At 55.6% G+C, this 21722-nt stretch overlaps 1 protein-coding gene across 1 annotated transcript in view; it reads right to left on the reverse strand.

Annotated features, from left to right (window-relative positions):
- Window positions 1-1431: 1431 nt before the first annotated feature.
- LOC134983044 (high affinity cGMP-specific 3',5'-cyclic phosphodiesterase 9A-like) overlaps window positions 1432-21722 on the reverse strand; it is a gene marked incomplete at its 3' end in the record, with an annotated part of 122392 nt that continues 102101 nt past the window's right edge. The window contains exon 5 of the mRNA XM_063948743.1: window positions 1432-1536. Within this exon, the coding sequence (XP_063804813.1) occupies window positions 1432-1536 (105 nt within the window). The remainder of the gene's footprint in view (window positions 1537-21722) is intronic.

A 21722-nucleotide genomic window follows, 5' to 3' on the forward strand; every position in this document is an offset into this window, starting at 1 on the left:
CTGTCTCTTACTAATGTTACATCAGAGCTGAATAACCAGCGCCATGCAGCTATACGCTGGCAGAGACCCCGGAGAGACATGGCACTGTGACGTCTGCCCTCAGGGAGGGTGACATATAATTACTGATTACCTGTCTCTTACTAATGTTACATCAGAGCTGAATAACCAGCGCCATGCAGCTATACGCTGGCAGAGACCCCGGAGAGACGTGGCACTGTGACGTCTGCCCTCAGAGGGTGACATATAATTACTGATTACCTGTCTCTTACTAATGTTACATCAGAGCTGAATAACCAGCGCCATGCAGCTATACGCTGGCAGAGACTCCGGAGAGACGTGGCACTGTGACGTCTGTCCTCAGAGGGTGACATATAATTACTGATTACCTGTCTCTTACTAATGTTACATCAGAGCTGAATAACCAGCGCCATGCAGCTATACACTGGCAGAGACCCCGGAGAGACGTGGCACTGTGACGTCTGTCCTCAGAGGGTGACATATAATTACTGATTACCTGTCTCTTACTAATGTTACATCAGAGCTGAATAACCAGCGCCATGCAGCTATACGCTGGCAGAGACTCCGGAGAGACGTGGCACTGTGACGTCTGCCCTCAGAGGGTGACATATAATTACTGATTACCTGTCTCTTACTAATGTTACATCAGAGCTGAATAACCAGCGCCATGCAGCTATACGCTGGCAGAGACTCCGGAGAGACGTGGCACTGTGACGTCTGCCCTCAGGGAGGGTGACATATAATTACTGATTACCTGTCTCTTACTAATGTTACATCAGAGCTGAATAACCAGCGCCATGCAGCTATACGCTGGCAGAGACCCCGGAGAGACGTGGCACTGTGACGTCTGCCCTCAGGGAGGGTGACATATAATTACTGATTACCTGTCTCTTACTAATGTTACATCAGAGCTGAAAAACCAGCGCCATGCAGCTATACGCTGGCAGAGACCCCGGAGAGACGTGGCACTGTGACGTCTGCCCTCAGAGGGTGATATATAATTACTGATTACCTGTCTCTTACTAATGTTACATCAGAGCTGAATAACCAGCGCCATGCAGCTATACGCTGGCAGAGACCCCGGAGAGACGTGGCACTGTGACGTCTGCCCTCAGGGAGGGTGACATATAATTACTGATTACCTGTCTCTTACTAATGTTACATCAGAGCTGAATAACCAGCGCCATGCAGCTATACGCTGGAAGAGACCCCGGAGAGACGTGGCACTGTGACGTCTGGCCTCAGGGAGGGTGACATATAATTACTGATTACCTGTCTCTTACTAATGTTACATCAGAGCTGAATAACCAGCGCCATGCAGCTATACGCTGGTAGAGACCCGGAGAGACGTGGCACTGTGACGTCTGCCCTCATAGGGATGGTCAGTGAGAGTTATGCTGGGAGCACTGGTACCTGCAGGTTGCACTGGGACACGACGCTATACATCATCTGGGTGACGCAGAACGCGTGTCTGAAGTTGTGGAACGGATTCTTTCTGTAGTGACTCTGAAGACAACGCTAGAAATAAGAAACAACAATTCAGAAACTTTTTATTTATAGACTTTATCTATTTTATTCTTTAATCTATGAAAGTTAATTTCCCTCTAATATCTGTAATGCTGAGTGTATTTATGTAGCAGAAATGAGTGACTGAATATGTTCTAAGGATAAATTATGGGAGGAGGGGTGCGGTCGGAGGCGGTGAGGGAGGAGGGGTGTGGTCGGAGGCGGTGAGGAAGAAGGGGTGCGGTCGGAGGCGGTGAGGGAAGAGGGGTGCGGTCGGAGGCGGTGAGGATGGGTGCGTTCGGAGGCGGTGAGGGAAGAGGGGTGCGGTCGGAGGCGGTGAGGATGGGTGCGGTCAGAGGCGGTGAGGGAGGAGGGGTGCGGTCGGAGTCTATGAGGGAGGAGGGGTGCGGTCGGAGCCGAGGAGGGAGGAGGGGTGCGGTCAGAGGCGGTGAAGGGAGGAGGGGTGCGGTCGGAGTCGGTGAAGGGAGGAGGGGTGCGGTCGGAGGCGGTGAGGGAGGAGGGGTGCGGTCGGAGGCGTTGAGGGAGGAAGGGTGCGATCGGAGGTGATGAGGATGGGTGCGGTGGGAGGCGGGGAGGGTGACTGAGCAGGTGACTGAGCATACTCTGCTGCGGGGTATTATTGGCACTCGGATACAATAGGGACATGGGCGGTAATTCAGAGTTGATCGCAGCAGCAAATTTTATAGCAGTTGGGCAAAACCATGTGCACTGCAGGTGGGGCAGATGTAACATGTGCAGAGAGAGTTAGATTTGGGTGTGGTGTGTTCAAACTGAAATCTAGGTTGCAGTGTAAATATAAAGCAGCCAGTATTTACCCTGCACAGAAACAGTAACCCACCCAAATCTAACTCTCTCTGCACATGTTACATGTGAGGGAAGTGGGGGTGTGAAGGGTGCAGGGCCGGTACCAGAGGGGAGGCAGTGCACAGTAACTAGCCACACACTGCAGGAGCTGGGTGCCGGGGGCGGAGGTCAGGGGTTACTGTGAGGGAAGTGGGGGTGAGAAGGGTGCAGGGCCGGTACCAGAGGGGAGGCAGCGCACAGTAACTAGCCACACACTGCAGGAGCTGGGTGCAAGGGGCGGAGGTCAGGGGTTACTGTGAGGGAAGTGGGGGTGAGAAGGGTGCAGGGCCGGTACCAGAGGGGAGGCAGCGCACAGTAACTAGCCACACACTGCAGGAGCTGGGTGCAGGGGGCGGAGGTCAGGGGTTACTGTGAGGGAAGGGGGGGTGAGAAGGGCGCAGGGCCGGTACCAGAGGGGAGGCAGCGCACAGTAACTAGCCACACACTGCAGGAGCTGGGTGCAGGGGGCGGAGGTCAGGGGTTACTGTGAGGGAAGGGGGGGTGAGAAGGGCGCAGGGCCGGTACCAGAGGGGACGCAGCGCACAGTAACTAGCCACACACTGCAGGAGCTGGGTGCAGGGGGCGGAGGTCAGGGGTTACTGTGAGGGAAGGGGGGGTGAGAAGGGCGTAGGGCCGGTACCAGAGGGGAGGCAGCGCACAGTAACTAGCCACACACTGCAGGAGCTGGGTGCAGGGGGCGGAGGTCAGGGGTTACTGTGAGGGAAGGGGGGGTGAGAAGGGCGCAGGGCCGGTACCAGAGGGGAGGCAGCGCACAGTAACTAGCCACACACTGCAGGAGCTGGGTGCGGGGGGCGGAGGTCAGGGGTTACTGTGAGGGAAGGGGGGGTGAGAAGGGCGCAGGGCCGGTACCAGAGGGGAGGCAGCGCACAGTAACTAGCCACACACTGCAGGAGCTGGGTGCCGGGGGCGGAGGTCAGGGGTTACTGTGAGGGAAGCGGGGGTGAGAAGGGTGCAGGGCCGGTACCAGAGGGGACGCAGCGCACAGTAACTAGCCACACACTGCAGGAGCTGGGGGCAGGGGGCGGAGGTCAGGGGTTACTGTGAGGGAAGTGGGGGTGAGAAGGGCGCAGGGCCGGTACCAGAGGGGAGGCAGCGCACAGTAACTAGTCACACACTACAGGAGCTGGGTGCAGGGGGCGGAGGTCAGGGGTTACTGTGAGGGAAGTGGGGGTGAGAGGGGCGCAGGGCCGGTACCAGAGGGGAGGCAGCGCACAGTAACTAGCCACACACTGCAGGAGCTGGGTGCAGGGGGCGGAGGTCAGAGGTTACTGTGAGGGAAGGGGGGGTGAGAAGGGTGCAGGGCCGGTACCAGAGGGGACGCAGCGCACAGTAACTAGCCACACACTGCAGGAGCTGGGTGCAGGGGGCGGAGGTCAGGGGTTACTGTGAGGGAAGGGGGGGTGAGAGGGCCGCAGGGCCGGTACCAGAGGGGAGGCAGTGCACAGTAACTAGCCACACACTGCAGGAGCTGGGTGCAGGGGGCGGAGGTCAGGGGTTACTGTGAGGGAAGTGGGGGTGAGAAGGGCGCAGGGCCGGTACCAGAGGGGAGGCAGCGCACAGTAACTAGCCACACACTGCAGGAGCTGGGTGCAGGGGGCGGAGGTCAGAGGTTACTTTGAGGGAAGTGGATGGTGAGAGGGGCGCAGGGCCGGTACCAGAGGGGACGCAGCGCACAGTAACTAGCCACACACTGCAGGAGCTGGGTGCAGGGGGCGGAGGTCAGGGGTTACTGTGAGGGAAGTGGGGGTGAGAAGGGCGCAGGGCCGGTACCAGAGGGGAGGCAGCGCACAGTAACTAGCCACACACTGCAGGAGATGGGGGCAGGGGGCGGAGGTCAGGGGTTACTGTGAGGGAAGTGGGTGGTGAGAGGGGCGCAGGGCCGGTACCAGAGGGGACGCAGCGCACAGTAACTAGCCACACACTGCAGGAGCTGGGGGCAGGGGGCGGAGGTCAGGGGTTACTGTGAGAGAAGGGGGGTGAGAAGGGCGCAGGGCCGGTACCAGAGGGGACGCAGCGCACAGTAACTAGCCACACACTGCAGGAGCTGGGTGCGGGGGGCGGAGGTCAGGGGTTACTGTGAGGGAAGTGGGTGGTGAGAAGGGCGCAGGGCCGGTACCAGAGGGGAGGCAGTGCACAGTAACTAGCCACACACTGCAGGAGCTGGGTGCAGAGGGCGGAGGTCAGGGGTTACTGTGACGGAAGTGGGTGGTGAGAAGGGCGCAGGGCCGGTACCAGAGGGGACGCAGCGCACAGTAACTAGCCACACACTGCAGGAGCTGGGTGCAGGGGGCGGAGGTCAGGGGTTACTGTGAGGGAAGGGGGGGTGAGAAGGGCGCAGGGCCGGTACCAGAGGGGAGGCAGCGCACAGTAACTAGCCACACACTGCAGGAGCTGGGTGCAGGGGGCGGAGGTCAGGGGTTACTGTGAGGGAAGGGGGGGTGAGAGGGACGCAGGGCCGGTACCAGAGGGGAGGCAGCGCACAGTAACTAGCCACACACTGCAGGAGCTGGGTGCAGGGGGCGGAGGTCAGGGGTTACTGTGAGGGAAGGGGGTGGTGAGAAGGGCGCAGGGCCGGTACCAGAGGGGACGCAGCGCACAGTAACTAGCCACACACTGCAGGAGCTGGGTGCAGGGGGCGGAGGTCAGGGGTTACTGTGAGGGAAGTGGGGGTGAGAAGGGCGCAGGGCCGGTACCAGAGGGGACGCAGCGCACAGTAACTAGTCACACACTGCAGGAGCTGGGTGCAGGGGGCGGAGGTCAGGGGTTACTGTGAGGGAAGTGGGGGTGAGAAGGGCGCAGGGCCGGTACCAGAGGGGAGGCAGTGCACAGTAACTAGCCACACACTGCAGGAGCTGGGTGCAGGGGGCGGAGGTCAGGGGTTACTGTGAGGGAAGTGGGTGGTGAGAAGGGTGCAGGGCCGGTACCAGAGGGGAGGCAGCGCACAGTAACTAGCCACACACTGCAGGAGCTGGGTGCAGGGGGCGGAGGTCAGGGGTTACTGTGAGGGAAGTGGGGGTGAGAAGGGCGCAGGGCCGGTACCAGAGGGGACGCAGCGCACAGTAACTAGCCACACACTGCAGGAGCTGGGTGCAGGGGGCAGAGGTCAGGGGTTACTGTGAGGGAAGGGGGGGTGAGAGGGGCGCAGGGCCGGTACCAGGGGGGAGGCAGCGCACAGTAACTAGCCACACACTGCAGGAGCTGGGTGCAGGGGGCGGAGGTCAGGGGTTACTGTGAGGGAAGGGGGGGTGAGAGGGGCGCAGGGCCGGTACCAGAGGGGACGCAACGCACAGTAACTAGTCACACACTGCAGGAGCTGGGTGCAGGGGGCGGAGGTCAGGGGTTACTGTGAGGGATGGGGGTGGTGAGAAGGGCGCAGGGCCGGTACCAGAGGGGACGCAGCGCACAGTAACTAGCCACACACTGCAGGAGCTGGGTGCAGGGGGCGGAGGTCAGGGGTTACTGTGAGGGATGGGGGTGGTGAGAAGGGTGCAGGGCCGGTACCAGAGGGGAGGCAGCGCACAGTAACTAGCCACACACTGCAGGAGCTGGGTGCAGGGGGCGGAGGTCAGGGGTTACTGTGAGGGAAGTGGGGGTGAGAAGGGCGCAGGGCCGGTACCAGAGGGGAGGCAGCGCACAGTAACTAGCCACACACTGCAGGAGCTGGGTGCAGGGGGCGGAGGTCAGGGATTACTGTGATGGAAGGGGGGGTGAGAGGGGCGCAGGGCCGGTACCAGAGGGGAGGCAGCGCACAGTAACTAGCCACACACTGCAGGAGCTGGGTGCAGGGGGCGGAGGTCAGGGGTTACTGTGAGGGAAGTGGGGGTGAGAAGGGCGCAGGGCCGGTACCAGAGGGGACGCAGCGCACAGTAACTAGCCACACACTGCAGGAGCTGGGTGCAGGGGGCGGAGGTCAGGGGTTACTGTGTGGGAAGTGGGTGGTGAGAGGGGCGCAGGGCCGGTACCAGAGGGGAGGCAGCGCACAGTAACTAGCCACACACTGCAGGAGCTGGGTGCAGGGGGCGGAGGTCAGGGGTTACTGTGAGGGAAGTGGGTGGTGAGAAGGGTGCAGGGCCGGTACCAGAGGGGAGGCAGTGCACAGTAACTAGCCACACACTGCAGGAGCTGGGTGCAGGGGGCGGAGGTCAGGGGTTACTGTGAGGGAAGTGGGGGTGAGAAGGGCGCAGGGCCGGTACCAGAGGGGACGCAACGCACGGTAACTAGCCACACACTGCAGGAGCTGGGTGCAGGGGGCGGAGGTCAGGGGTTACTGTGTGGGAAGTGGGTGGTGAGAGGGGCGCAGGGCTGGTACCAGAGGGGAGGCAGTGCACAGTAACTAGCCACACACTGCAGGAGCTGGGTGCAGGGGGCGGAGGTCAGGGGTTACTGTGAGGGAAGGGGGGGTGAGAAGGGCGCAGGGCCGGTACCAGAGGGGAGGCAGTGCACAGTAACTAGCCACACACTGCAGGAGCTGGGTGCAGGGGGCGGAGGTCAGGGATTACTGTGATGGAAGGGGGGGTGAGAGGGGTGCAGGGCTGGTACCAGAGGGGAGGCAGCGCACAGTAACTAGCCTCACACTGCAGGAGCTGGGTGCAGGGGGCGGAGGTCAGGGGTTACTGTGAGGGAAGGGGGGGTGAGAGGGGTGCAGGGCTGGTACCAGAGGGGAGGCAGTGCACAGTAACTAGCCACACACTGCAGGAGCTGGGGGCAGGGGGCGGAGGTCAGGGGTTACTGTGAGGGAAGGGGGGGTGAGAAGGGCGCAGGGCCGGTACCAGAGGGGACGCAGCGCACAGTAACTAGCCACACACTGCAGGAGCTGGGTGCCGGGGGCGGAGGTCAGGGGTTACTGTGAGGGAAGTGGGGGTGAGAAGGGCGCAGGGCCGGTACCAGAGGGGAGGCAGCGCACAGTAACTAGCCACACACTGCAGGAGCTGGGTGCAGGGGGCGGAGGTCAGAGGTTACTGTGAGGGAAGTGGGTGGTGAGAGGGGCGCAGGGCCGGTACCAGAGGGGAGGCAGCGCACAGTAACTAGCCACACACTACAGGAGCTGGGGGCAGGGGGCGGAGGTCAGAGGTTACTGTGAGGGAAGTGGGTGGTGAGAGGGGCGCAGGGCCGGTACCAGAGGGGTGGCAGCGCACAGTAACTAGCCACACACTGCAGGAGCTGGGTGCAGGGGGCGGAGGTCAGGGGTTACTTTGAGGGAAGGGGGTGGTGAGAGGGGTGCAGGGCCGGTACCAGAGGGGAGGCAGCGCACAGTAACTAGCCACACACTGCAGGAGCTGGGTGCAGGGGGCGGAGGTCAGGGGTTACTGTGAGGGAAGGGGGTGGTGAGAGGGGCGCAGGGCCAGTACCAGAGGGGAGGCAGCGCACAGTAACTAGCCACACACTGCAGGAGCTGGGTGCAGGGGGCGGAGGTCAGGGGTTACTGTGAGGGACGCGGGGGTGAGAAGGGCGCAGGGCCGGTACCAGAGGGGAGGCAGCGCACAGTAACTAGCCACACACTGCAGGAGCTGGGTGCAGGGGGCGGAGGTCAGGGATTACTGTGATGGAAGGGGGGGTGAGAGGGGCGCAGGGCCGGTACCAGAGGGGAGGCAGCGCACAGTAACTAGCCACACACTGCAGGAGCTGGGTGCAGGGGGCGGAGGTCAGGGGTTACTGTGAGGGAAGTGGGGGTGAGAAGGGCGCAGGGCCGGTACCAGAGGGGACGCAGCGCACAGTAACTAGCCACACACTGCAGGAGCTGGGTGCAGGGGGCGGAGGTCAGGGGTTACTGTGTGGGAAGTGGGTGGTGAGAGGGGCGCAGGGCCGGTACCAGAGGGGAGGCAGCGCACAGTAACTAGCCACACACTGCAGGAGCTGGGTGCAGGGGGCGGAGGTCAGGGGTTACTGTGAGGGAAGTGGGTGGTGAGAAGGGTGCAGGGCCGGTACCAGAGGGGAGGCAGTGCACAGTAACTAGCCACACACTGCAGGAGCTGGGTGCAGGGGGCGGAGGTCAGGGGTTACTGTGAGGGAAGTGGGGGTGAGAAGGGCGCAGGGCCGGTACCAGAGGGGACGCAACGCACGGTAACTAGCCACACACTGCAGGAGCTGGGTGCAGGGGGCGGAGGTCAGGGGTTACTGTGTGGGAAGTGGGTGGTGAGAGGGGCGCAGGGCCGGTACCAGAGGGGAGGCAGTGCACAGTAACTAGCCACACACTGCAGGAGCTGGGTGCAGGGGGCGGAGGTCAGGGGTTACTGTGAGGGAAGGGGGGGTGAGAAGGGCGCAGGGCCGGTACCAGAGGGGAGGCAGTGCACAGTAACTAGCCACACACTGCAGGAGCTGGGTGCAGGGGGCGGAGGTCAGGGATTACTGTGATGGAAGTGGGGGTGAGAGGGGTGCAGGGCTGGTACCAGAGGGGAGGCAGTGCACAGTAACTAGCCACACACTGCAGGAGCTGGGTGCAGGGGGCGGAGGTCAGGGATTACTGTGATGGAAGGGGGGGTGAGAGGGGTGCAGGGCTGGTACCAGAGGGGAGGCAGCGCACAGTAACTAGCCTCACACTGCAGGAGCTGGGTGCAGGGGGCGGAGGTCAGGGGTTACTGTGAGGGAAGGGGGGGTGAGAGGGGTGCAGGGCTGGTACCAGAGGGGAGGCAGTGCACAGTAACTAGCCACACACTGCAGGAGCTGGGGGCAGGGGGCGGAGGTCAGGGGTTACTGTGAGGGAAGGGGGGGTGAGAAGGGCGCAGGGCCGGTACCAGAGGGGACGCAGCGCACAGTAACTAGCCACACACTGCAGGAGCTGGGTGCCGGGGGCGGAGGTCAGGGGTTACTGTGAGGGAAGTGGGGGTGAGAAGGGCGCAGGGCCGGTACCAGAGGGGAGGCAGCGCACAGTAACTAGCCACACACTGCAGGAGCTGGGTGCAGGGGGCGGAGGTCAGAGGTTACTGTGAGGGAAGTGGGTGGTGAGAGGGGCGCAGGGCCGGTACCAGAGGGGAGGCAGCGCACAGTAACTAGCCACACACTACAGGAGCTGGGGGCAGGGGGCGGAGGTCAGAGGTTACTGTGAGGGAAGTGGGTGGTGAGAGGGGCGCAGGGCCGGTACCAGAGGGGTGGCAGCGCACAGTAACTAGCCACACACTGCCGGAGCTGGGTGCAGGGGGCGGAGGTCAGGGGTTACTTTGAGGGAAGGGGGTGGTGAGAGGGGTGCAGGGCCGGTACCAGAGGGGAGGCAGCGCACAGTAACTAGCCACACACTGCAGGAGCTGGGTGCAGGGGGCGGAGGTCAGGGGTTACTGTGAGGGAAGGGGGTGGTGAGAGGGGCGCAGGGCCAGTACCAGAGGGGAGGCAGCGCACAGTAACTAGCCACACACTGCAGGAGCTGGGTGCAGGGGGCGGAGGTCAGGGGTTACTGTGAGGGACGCGGGGGTGAGAAGGGCGCAGGGCCGGTACCAGAGGGGAGGCAGCGCACAGTAACTAGTCACACACTGCAGGAGCTGGGTAGTGGGGCGGAGGGCCCTGGAGGCAGAAGGAGAAGTGCTGTGAGGATGGAGCAGGGGAGCAGCCTGGGAATGGTATTTATCTCCCTCCTGACTCTGCCCGATTTAACTTTAGATGGCAGCCGCACGGCGCCCCTCCACCCAGCATTTTCACTGCTGCCCCCCCCCCCCGTTCCAGGAACTATTAGTGTATCCCAACTCCAGTCCCCAAACAGAGCATGTGTTACAGATCTCCTAGTTGGTGCTAATGGTGGTCATTCTGAGTTGTTCGCTCGCTAGCTACTTTTAGCAGAAATGCAAACGCAAAGCCGCCGCCCTCTTGGACTGTAGTTTCTGAGTAGCTCCAGACCATACTTGCCTACTTTTGAAAAAGTATTTCAGGGAGATGTGAAAGTGACACCTATCAGCGCGGGCGTGTACGGCTACATCTGAGAGGCGTGTCATGAAAATGACTTACATTCAAATATAAATGAGCCCCAAAGTTAGTAAGATCTACTTGTTGAAGAAAAGACTCTTATATTTTGCAGGATTTGTTTGTGTATTGTGTTTTACAAGAGCTTCCATATACTGTAAGTAGCCCCAAGAAACCTATAAAATGCATATAGCCATAGGAATCATTGGGGTATATTTACTAAGCTCCCGATTTTGACCGAGATGCCGTTTTTTCATCAAAGTGTCATCTCGGTAATTTACTAAACTCAAATCACGGCAGTGATGAGGGCATTCGTATTTTTTTGGAAGTCCTGGTAAAAAAATACGAATGAATACACCATCGGTCAAAACGCGGCTGTTTAAGTATGAATCTCGGTGATTTACTAAGAAGTGCAAAGCAAAAAAAAAAAACACTGCCGTGAAAAATTACAACTCGTAAAAAAGTGCTAAAATAACAGACCTGCTTTTTTGAGCCGTGATTGGATAGGCATGCACGGATCCATGAGATCCGTGTGTGGCACCCCACTAAGAGCACCATCAGTTTGTGTGTATTTATGTAAAGCAATAGTGTACAATGTGTCCTGTACTGCATGCTTAATTTGTACTGGTGACAGTGGGCAGTATCAGCATCACATGGTCCCTAGCAGCAGTGGAGGCTCATGGGACAGAAGGAGATAAAGGCTGCACTGACAGTTAGTGACAGTTGGTCCTCAGTGCAGGGGAGCAGAGCTGCGCTACAAGGTTTCCCCGGTGATCTATGGTGCTGGACCTGTGGTTGTTTGTGCTGAAACTGGCTGTGAGGTTTCCGGTGATACCCCTGGTGTCTATCGTGTCCTAGCAGGTATAGTCATGCCAGGAAGTGGACCAGGAGACAGCAGCAGCAGCAGGTCAGCATGGGAGCTGGGTGGTGATACAGATACCTGCTAAGAGTAGAGGCAGTACAGCAGCAGGCCTGCCCCGGAGATGGACACTTAATTAATGGAGCTCTGAGGATAAGACCCTTCTCCTCAGCAAATCAGTGGTTAAATCAGCAGCCATTCGGAGGCAGCCAGAGAGACTGGCCATTGTGACTGGTACCAGGGAACAGGTCTGTGATAAAACACCTTGCACCACCCTGAATCATCACTTACACTGCGGCTGTAGCACTGATAAAGTCCCAGTTTACAGGATATTTACGCTATACAGCCACTACATCTTGACAGCATAGTTGGAGCAGTTACAGGCAAGGAGCTACAAAGTATCAAATGTAAAGACTGTGTAAGTGAGACTACAGATTAGAGACAGTCAATGAGAATCTGGAGCTTTTATTGACTATAAACCCTGTAAGTAGTCAGCCAGGAAGAGCTGTTTGACTTGCAGCAAGTTAGTTTTACCAGGAGCAGCGCTAATTCATATGATAGGTTGCATCACCATGGTATACCATTCAGGAACAGTTTACCTTTGTTTACTACTTAACCCGGGTGAAAAACAATAAGAGAGCTCTCATTACTCATTCAGCCGTGCACGTGCTCTAGGGGACTCCTTACCTTACCGACTGAAAGTGATCTGCATGCATACCCTGGTACAGGTAGAAAGGGAATTTATTGTATGACCTGATGTCATTGCAACCTGTATATTTTATGGTTCATTATATATTGAATGTTGTGATTATATTAGTCTAAAGCTTGAATAACAAGATTAACTAGCGGTTCACTATACCTAGCAACCGGTATTTACTTTAGTATGGAAGAGTTGGCATAGTTCAGGGAAGTGTGTAGAAAAGCGAACCCGTTTGCAGGAACGCGACGCAGACTGAGAGACAACAGCTATCATCCAGTTCCTACGCTAATTGTGTGTTTTAATTTGAATTCATTTTGTAAGCTTGTATACTGATTTTATGTACCCATTTTGTACTCGCTGAGAGTATCTATCGAACTAACTCCATTGCCACAGATAATAAATCGAAACCTCGTTTGAAACTTTAGTATTATTACTCTGAAGTTGACTTCATTTACTCATCCCTATCATCTAAGCAGAACCACAACCATCCAGCACCCATGCTACTTCCGGGTGTCACACATGCATGTATATCAGTGGGAAGGGGTGGCAAAGTGTTAATTTTCTCAATAAAAAATGCGTGGGGTCCCCCCTTCTAAGCATAACCAGCCTCGGGCTCTTTGAGCCGATCCTGGTTGCAGAGATATGGGGGAAAAAATGACAGGGGTTCCCCCATATTTAAGCAACCAGCATCGGGCTCTGCGCCTGGTCCTGGTCCCAAAAATACGGGGGGCAAAAAGAGTAGGAGTCCCCCGTATTTTTAAAACCAGCACCGGGCTCCACTAGCTGGACAGATAATGCCACAGCCCGGGGTCACTTTTATATAGTGCCCTGCGGCCGTGGCATCAAATATCCAACTAGTCACTCCTGGCCGGGGTACCCTGGGGGAGTGGGGACCCCTTCAATCAAGGGGTCCCCCCCCCCAGCCACCCAAGGGCCAGGGGTGAAGCTTGAGGCTGTCCCCCCCATCCAATTGGCTGCGGATGGGGGGCTGATAGCCTTTTGTGAAAATGAAAAGATATTGTTTTTAGTAGCAGTACTACAAGGCCCAGCAAGCCTCCCCCGCATGCTGGTACTTGGAGAACCACAAGTACCAGCATGCAGCGGAAAAACGTGCTCGTTGGTACCTGTAGTACTACTACAAAAAAAGACAATACATACACACCTTGACAGTAAAGTTTTATTACATCCATCCACACCAACATACATACATACTTACCTATGTCCCCACGCAGGTCGGTCCTCTTAGAATCCATGGGGTACCTGTTGAATAAATTATACTCACCAGATCCAGGGTACCAGGCTCCACGGATAATCCAGTTGTAATCCAGGTACTTGATAAAAATAAAAAAACGGACACCTGATCCTCGCACTGAAAGGGGCCCCATGTTTACACATGGGACCCCTATCCCCGAATGCCAGAAACCCCCTCTGACTTCTTTCTAAGTGGGTTTCTTCAGCCAATCAGGGAGCGCCACGTTGTGGCACCCTCCTGATTGGCTGTGTGCTCCTGTACTGACTGACAGGCAGCACGCAGCAGTGTTACAATGTAGCGCCTATGCGCTCCATTGTAACCAATGATGGGAACTTTCTGCTCAGCGGTTGACCGAAAGTGACCTCACCGCTGAGCAGAAAGTTCCCACCATTGGTTACAATGTAGCGCATAGGCGCTACATTGTAACACTGCCATGTGCTGCCTGTCAGTGAGTACAGGAGCACACAGCCGATCAGGAGAGTGCTACAACGTGGCGCTCCCTGATTGGCTGAAGAAACCCACTTAGACAGAAGTCAGAGTGGGTTTCTGGCATTCGGGGAAAGGGGACCCAGTGCGAGGATCGGGTCTCCGTTTTTTTATTTTTATCAAGTACCTGGATTACAACTGGATTATCCGAGGAGCCTGGTACCCTGGATCTGGTGAGTATAATTTATTCAACAGGTACACCATGGATTCTACTGGACAAGAGGACCGACCTGCGTGGGGACATAGGTAAGTATGTATGTATGTTGGTGTGGATGGATGTAATAAAACTTTACTGTCAAGGTGTGTGTGTATTGTCTTTTTTTGGGTATTTTTTTAGTAGTAGTACTACAGGTACCAGCGAGCACGTTTTTCCGCCGCATGCTGGTACTTGTGGTTCTCCGAGTACCAGCATGCGGGGGAGGCTTGCTGGGACTTGTAGTACTGCTACTAAAAACAATATCTTACATTTTTCCAAAAAGGCTATCAGCCCCCCATCCGCAGCCCATTGGATGGGGGGGGACAGCCTCGGGCTTCACCCCTGGCCCTTGGGTGGCTGGGGGGGGACCCCTTGATTGAAGAGGTCCCCACTCCCCCAGGGTACCCCGCCCAGGGGTGACTAGTTGGATATTTGATGCCACGGCCGCAGGGCACTGTATAAAAGTGACCCCAGGCTGTGGCATTATCTGTCCAGCTAGTGGAGCCCGGTGCTGGTTTTAAAAATACGTCACAAACACGCCCTGCGTTCAGCCAGCCACTCCCCCGTTTCTCCAGACACTCCCGCGTATTTCCCTGGCACGCCTGCGTTTTTTAGCACACTCCCGGAAAACGGCCAGTTTCCGCCCAGAAACACCCACTTCCTGTCAATTAGACTATGATCAGCAGAGCGATTGAAAATCTTTGTTCGCCCGTGAGTAAAATAGTATAGTTTTGTGTAAAATTGCTTAGCGTGTGAGCCCTGCTGTGCATACGCATGCGCAGAACTGACGGATTTTAGCCTATTAGCAATTCTGCTAAAAATAGCAGCGAGCGAACAACTCGGAATGACCACCAATGTGTATTCATAGCTGCCTGGCACAGGAGATGATAATTATTTCAATTGTTATACTGTGAAGATCTAGAAAACATGCACTGCTAGGGCTGACTAGGGAAACACTGGGATAGACAGCTTCCAGCAGATCTGGAAAACATGCACTGTTAGGGGTGCCTGAGGACTGGAGTTGGGAAACACTGGGGTAGACAGCTTCCAGCAGATTTGGAAAACTTGCACTGCTAGGGGTGCCTAGGGAAACACTGGGGTAGACAGCTTCCAGCAGATTTGGAAAACATGCACTGCTAGGGGTGCCTAGGGAAACACTGGGGTAGACAGCTTCCAGCAGATCTGGAAAACATGCACTGTTAGGGGTGCCTGAGGACTGGAGTTGGGAAACACTGGGGTAGACAGCTTCCAGCAGATTTGGAAAACTTGCACTGCTAGGGGTGCCTAGGGAAACACTGGGGTAGACAGCTTCCAGCAGATTTGGAAAACATGCACTGCTAGGGGTGCCTAGGGAAACACTGGGGTAGACAGCTTCCAGCAGATTTGGAAAACATGCACTGCTAGGGGTGCCTAGGGAAACACTGGGGTAGACAGCTTCCAGCAGATCTGGAAAACATGCACTGCTAGGGGTGCCTGGGGACTGGAGTTGGGAAACACTGGGGTAGACAGCTTCCAGCAGATTTGGAAAACATGCACTGCTAGGGGTGCCTAGGGAAACACTGGGGTAGACAGCTTCCAGCAGATTTGGAAAACATGCACTGCTAGGGGTGCCTAGGGAAACACTGGGGTAGACAGCTTCCAGCAGATTTGGAAAACATGCACTGCTAGGGATGCCTGAGGACTGGAGTTGGGAAACACTGGGGTAGACAGCTTCCAGCAGATTTGGAAAACATGCACTGCTAGGGGTGCCTAGGGAAACTCGGGGGTAGACAGCTTCCAGCAGCTGAGTACTGGACCCACAGTACAGACCTTGGAGCGGCAGGTCCCCTCCTACTGTTTATCTCCCTGGCCACGCCCTAATTGCTGACCTGGTACATACATCCCGATATCAGGGGATAGGTGTCTCTGCTGCTCCCAACACTTCAGAATTGCAGGGGGAGTGGCTCCCATCCCATAGTCCACGCCCCCTGAGTGATGCTGTTTCTTAGGCGTGCCCACATGACACCCACCCCACCTTCTTTTTGCATAATGCTCCTACAGCTGCTGGGCTGTCCCCAGCCTCCACTGTGCAGGAAAAGGACGATGTGCGAATGCACGCAGTATCCATTCCCCGCCTTCACTGGCTCCGCTGCACAGTCGCCCGACCGCCCGCGGGACACTGTGGCCTGTTGGTGGGACACCGGGACAGTCCCTGAATAGCGGGATGGCTGGGAGATATGCTGCACCATTAATGGAGAATTAGTGGATAAATGGATGAACACTGCTGCAATGCCTGTGATAGGGAGGTCGCATCTTATGTGCTGTATAATATTTGTCCGGCCAAGAAGCCCGTACACACTGAGCTATTTTACTACAATGTGTACGTGGCTCACAGAGGGCTAGGGACAGGAGAAGCAGGAGACTTGTGACTACCATTGAAAAGAGTGACTGGTTCATGTCCATCACAGGAGGTCCACTGCCAACCAGAGCCAAAGACACAGGAGATCCCCTGCCAAACAGAGCCATAGAAGGTCCACAATCAGCCAAAGCCACAGGAGGTCCACTGCCAACCAGATCCACTGCCAACCAGAGCCACAGCCACAGGAGATCCACTGCCAACCAGAGCCACAGCCACATGAGGCCCACTGCTAACCAGAGCCACGGCCACAGGAGGTCCCCTGCCAACCAGAGCCACGGCCACAGGAGGTCCCCTGCCAACCAGAGGCACAGGAGGTCGGCTGCCAACCAGAGGCACAGGAGGTCCCCTGCTAACCATAGGCACAGGAGGTCCCCTGCCAACCAGAGGCACAGCCACAGGAGGTCCCCTGCCAACCAGAGGCACAGCCACAGGAGGTCCCCTGCCAACCAGAGGCACAGCCACAGGAGGTCCACTGCCAACCGAAGCCACAGGAGGTCCACTGCCAACCAGAGCCAAAGACACAGGAGATCCTCTGCCAAAAAGAGCCACAGAAGGTCCACAATCAGCCAAAGCCACAGGAGGTCCACTGCCAACCAGATCCACAACCACAGGAAGTCCACAGCCAACCGAAGCCACAGGAGGTCCATTGCCAACCAGAGCCACAGCCACATGAGGTCCACTGCTAACCAGAGTCACGGCCACAGGAGGTCCACTGCTAACCAGAGCCACGGCCACAGGAGGTCCCCTGCCAACCAGAACCACAACCACAGGAGGTCCCCTGCCAACCAGAGGCACAGGAGGTCCCCTGCCAACCAGAGGCACAGGAGGTCCCTTGCCAACCAGAGGCACAGCCACAGGAGGTCCCCTGCCAACCAGAGCCACAGGAGGTCCCCTGCCAACCAGAGCCACAACCATAGGAGGTCCATAGATTACCAAAGCCACAGGAGGTCCACTGCCAACCAGAGCCACAACCACAGGAAGTCCACAGCCAACCGAAGCCACAGGAGGTCCACTGCCAACAAGAGGCACAGCCACAGGAGGTCCACTGCCAACCAGAGGCAAAGCCACAGGAGGTCCACTGCCAACCAGAGGCACAGCCACAGGAGGTCCACAGCCACAGGAGGTCCACTGCCAACCAGAGGCACAACCACAGGAGGTCCACAGCCAACCGAAGCCACAGGAGGTCCATTGCCAACCAGAGCCACAGCCACATGAGGTCCACTGCTAACCAGAGCCACGGCCACAGGAGGTCCCCTGCCAACCAGAACCACAACCACAGGAGGTCCCCTGCCAACCAGAGGCACAGGAGGTCCCCTGCCAACCAGAGGCACAGGAGGTCCCCTGCCAACCAGAGGCACAGCCACAGGAGGTCCCCTGCCAACCAGAGCCACAGGAGGTCCCCTGCCATAGGAGGTCCATAGATTACCAAAGCCACAGGAGGTCCACTGCCAACCAGAGCCACAACCACAGAGCCACAACCATAGGAGGTCCATAGATTACCAAAGCCACAGGAGGTCCACTGCCAACCAGAGCCACAACCACAGGAAGTCCACAGCCAACTGAAGCCACAGGAGGTCCACTGCCAACAAGAGGCACAGCCACAGGAGGTCCACTGCCAACCAGAGGCAAAGCCACAGGAGGTCCACTGCCAACCAGAGGCACAGCCACAGGAGGTCCACTGCCAACCAGAGGCACAGCCACAGGAGGTCCACAGCCACAGGAGGTCCACTGCCAACCAGAGGCACAACCACAGGAGGTCCACAGCCAACTGAAGCCACAGGAGGTCCACTGCCAACCAGAGGCACAGCCACAGGAGGTCCTCTGCCAACCAGAGCCACAGGAGGTCCCCTGCCAACCAGAGGCACAGCCACAGGAGGTCTTTGGCTCTGGTAGGCAGTGGACCTCCTGTGGATGTGACCCTGGATGGCAGTGGACTTCCTGCTGGGTACACACATATTCGATCACTCTGCTGATGGGGTTAACGCTCCCAATCAGCAGAGCGGTGTGCCCCATGTTTGATCTGCTGCCAGCCCCCTGTGACCCGCTTACACACTGTACTGTAGTTGAGGAGTCTATTTACTAAGCCTTAGATGGAGACAAAGTCGCTGGAGATAAAGTACCAGCCAATCAGCTCCTAACTGTCATTTTTCAAACACAGCCGGTGACATATCAGTTAGGAGCTGATTGGCTGGTACTTTTATCTCCATCCAGTAAATAGACCCCTGAGTGTGTACTGACTTCCCTGGAATCGGGAGGTGGTCCCGACAAATATTGAACAGTAAATAAGATGCAACCTCATTATAATGGGCATTGCAGGAGCGTTCAAATCCGTATATATCGGCTACTGCTCCTGTATTGGTACAGCATATCTCCCAGCCGTTCCAATTCTAGTGGGACAGTCCAGCTATTCCGAAATATTATGGGGAAGTATATCAGGCGTTGGAGGGACATAAAGTGGAGCAGTTGCCCAAAGTAACCAATCAGTTTGTACCTGTCATGTCATAGACTGTTCAAGATAAATGAGAGATAGAAGTTAATTGGTTCTATTTGGCATCTTCCTCACTTTATCAATCTGCAAAGCCTGAAACATCTCCCCTGACATGTGATGTCTGTATAGATGAGGAAGACGAGGAGCACCAAGAGAATAAGCCTTTGTGTAGAAGAGATGCCAAGCACTCGGGCTACTGTTATGCACCAGCACATGATGGCACCATCCCCGCACAGACCAATCTGGTGATGGGCTTCACTATACTGTAGCAAGCTGACCCCACACTCCCACATAGCGCCATGGCCTAACACTACTGCACCTTCCCAGAAGCCAAGATCGGCACTGAGCTCTATTGGGTCAGCGGAGCCAGAAAATGAATCTTAGCTGAATTTGGAGAATCAGGACTGATGAAGCTGGGAGAAGTAATGAGCGCAATGTTTTATTCAGTTACGCATTTTTTAAAATAATAGACAGTATGTACCACCCTCATCTCTGACCACAATAAGCTATTACAAACACTTGAGCTATCCATCGATTAGTCCCTGCAGCGTTCTATGTAGAATTATTTGTGAATATGTATTTGTTTGTGAACCCGGACTACAACTGGACACTGAGTCTGGTGTTGAGCGATGTGGACAGAACTGGGCAGGCTTAATAAATGATCTTCTCATACAGATATGGCAGGTTGGCAGATAGGCTCTGGGTTGAAGGTGACCAGCTATGGGAAACTGGAACACTGGTGGTGTGAGCCATCAGTGCAATAGGTAGCTTGGTTGTCACCAAGGCTGAGAGTCTTGTGAAGACTGGTGAGTGTCATAATGCTGGGAGGAGTCAGCAATGCAGGGAAGTGGAATGCTGGACAGAACCAGCAAGGCCAGGTTACCAAATGCTGGACGATACTGTGACAGCGCTGTGGGTTTCCCGGATGCTGAGAAATGTTGTGCCAGCACTGCTGGTTTCCAGATGCTGAGGAGTAGGGAAACAGCAGCAGCAGGTTTTCCGAATGCTGAAGAGCGCTGAATAGTACAGCAGGTTTTCTGGATGCTGGTGGTCCAGCAGAGACACTGAGTGGTATTCAGTTTCTGGATGCACTGGAATAGCACTTCAGTGCACCTGGACATGCTGTGGTGTTAGTAGCAGTATGGCTCCTTAAGACCAGCCAGGGAGTCAATTAGTACTGAGGTGGAATTACAACTGAGTCAATACAGCTGGAAGTTCTGGAGTTCTACACAGACTGAAGGGCAACACAGCACTGACCGCTTGCCAGTGCTGGGACTTGGAATTTATACCCTGTGCTTGCAGCTGACTGGATGGGCGGCTCACATGATGTGGAAGTGAATCCAGATTGGCTCCAGGAAGATCAGCTGACTGGAGACTGCCATGGTGCTGTCCATGGAACTAAGTGGCAGGAACCATGACGTGGTGCGGGCATGGATAACCGATATGGACGCTTGGCAGAGAGGTGCAGCCATGGAAGCCCAAGCGCAGCGGCCGGCAGCACACAACATCAGGAGAGCACACAGATGAGGGGTCACACCCAGACTTCACCCCTTTTTAGGAGCGGCCTCTGGACGCCTTTTTGGTTTTTGAGGAAATCTGAAATGGAATCTTACCGGAAGAGGCGCATGCATGTACTCAATGAAGATCCAAGATCTATCTTCAGGTCCATATCCCCCCCAATCAATCAGATACTGTAATCTCCCATAGCGGAGTCGGGAGTCAAGGATCTTCTCAATTTCAAATTCCACTCCACGTTGAGTGGGAACTCTTGGACCAGAAGGAAGAATTGACTGAAATTGATTGAGGATCAATGGCTTGAGCAGGGAGACGCGAAAGGAGTTTGGAATACGAAGGTATGAAGGATACTTCAGCTGATAGGTGACAGGATTAATTACCTTTTGTATAACGAATGTTCCAATGTATCAAGGAGCAAATTTCATAGAAGGTACTCTGAGGTGAAGATTACATGTAGACAGCCACACTTTGTCGCCAGCTTGAAGAAGAGGAACAGCTTTCCTTCTATGGTCCTTAAAAAATTTGTAACACATAGAAGACTTCTTTAGAGCAGAATTAACCTTTTTCCAAATAACGATAGTCTTTGAGCGTTTTCTGTGTTGCTGGCACATCCAGTGGTGTAACAGCATGGAACTCAGGGATGCGTGGATGCTGCCCATAGACTGTAAAGAATGGCGTGGTTCCTGAAGAGGAGTGATAAGTGTTGTTATGCGACAATTCAGCCCAAGGAAGAAGATCCACCCAGATGTCTTGGAATGAAGACAGGGTCAAATGAAGAAAAGTCTCTAAATCTTGATTTGACTCACTCTGTTTGACCATTACTTTGAGGGTGGTAGGCTGTAGAAAACTTCAGTTTGACTTGTAATGAAGAACAAAGAGACTTCCAAAATTTTGCTACGAATTGGACCCCTCTTTAGGAAGACCATGTAGGCCAAAGACTTCGGAAATGAACAACTTGGCAAATTGAGGAGCAGAAGGAAGACCCGACAGGGGTACGAAGGGCACCATTTTGGGGAATCGATCCACGATGACCCAGATAGTAGTTTTTTCTTGGGAAGCAGGTAGATCCGTGATGAAGTCCATTGATATGAGTCTATGGACAAACTGGAATGGACAAAAGATGGGAGCGAACCTGCAGAAATCTGACATGGGGATTTGTGCTGAGCGCATTTAACACAAGATGCTACAAATGCTGCTTAGGAATTCCAAAGTTTTCTTTACTCCTACATGACCAGAAAAAAAGAGACGAATGAGCCCATTGAAGAACGTGCTTTCAGAGATTGGGAGCAACAAAGAACTTTCCCGAAGGAGGGCTAGGATTTGCTTTAGTTGAAGCGAATACGGTAGGATTAAGAATTGGGCTTTGCATTTCTGGTAGTAGTAGTTCACGAACCTCAGAAAGCGTTGAGTAGACTTAAAGGATGTGGGTTCATTCCAAGTTAAAATAGCTTTGCATTTTTCAGGGTCTATCCGTAGACTGGAGCCGGAAATTATATATCCCAAGAATGCTGTAGAAGGGACTTTAAAAATGCATT

The sequence above is a fragment of the Pseudophryne corroboree genome, assembly GCF_028390025.1.
Source record: "Pseudophryne corroboree isolate aPseCor3 chromosome 2 unlocalized genomic scaffold, aPseCor3.hap2 SUPER_2_unloc_2, whole genome shotgun sequence".
Classification (NCBI taxonomy): domain Eukaryota; kingdom Metazoa; phylum Chordata; class Amphibia; order Anura; family Myobatrachidae; genus Pseudophryne; species Pseudophryne corroboree.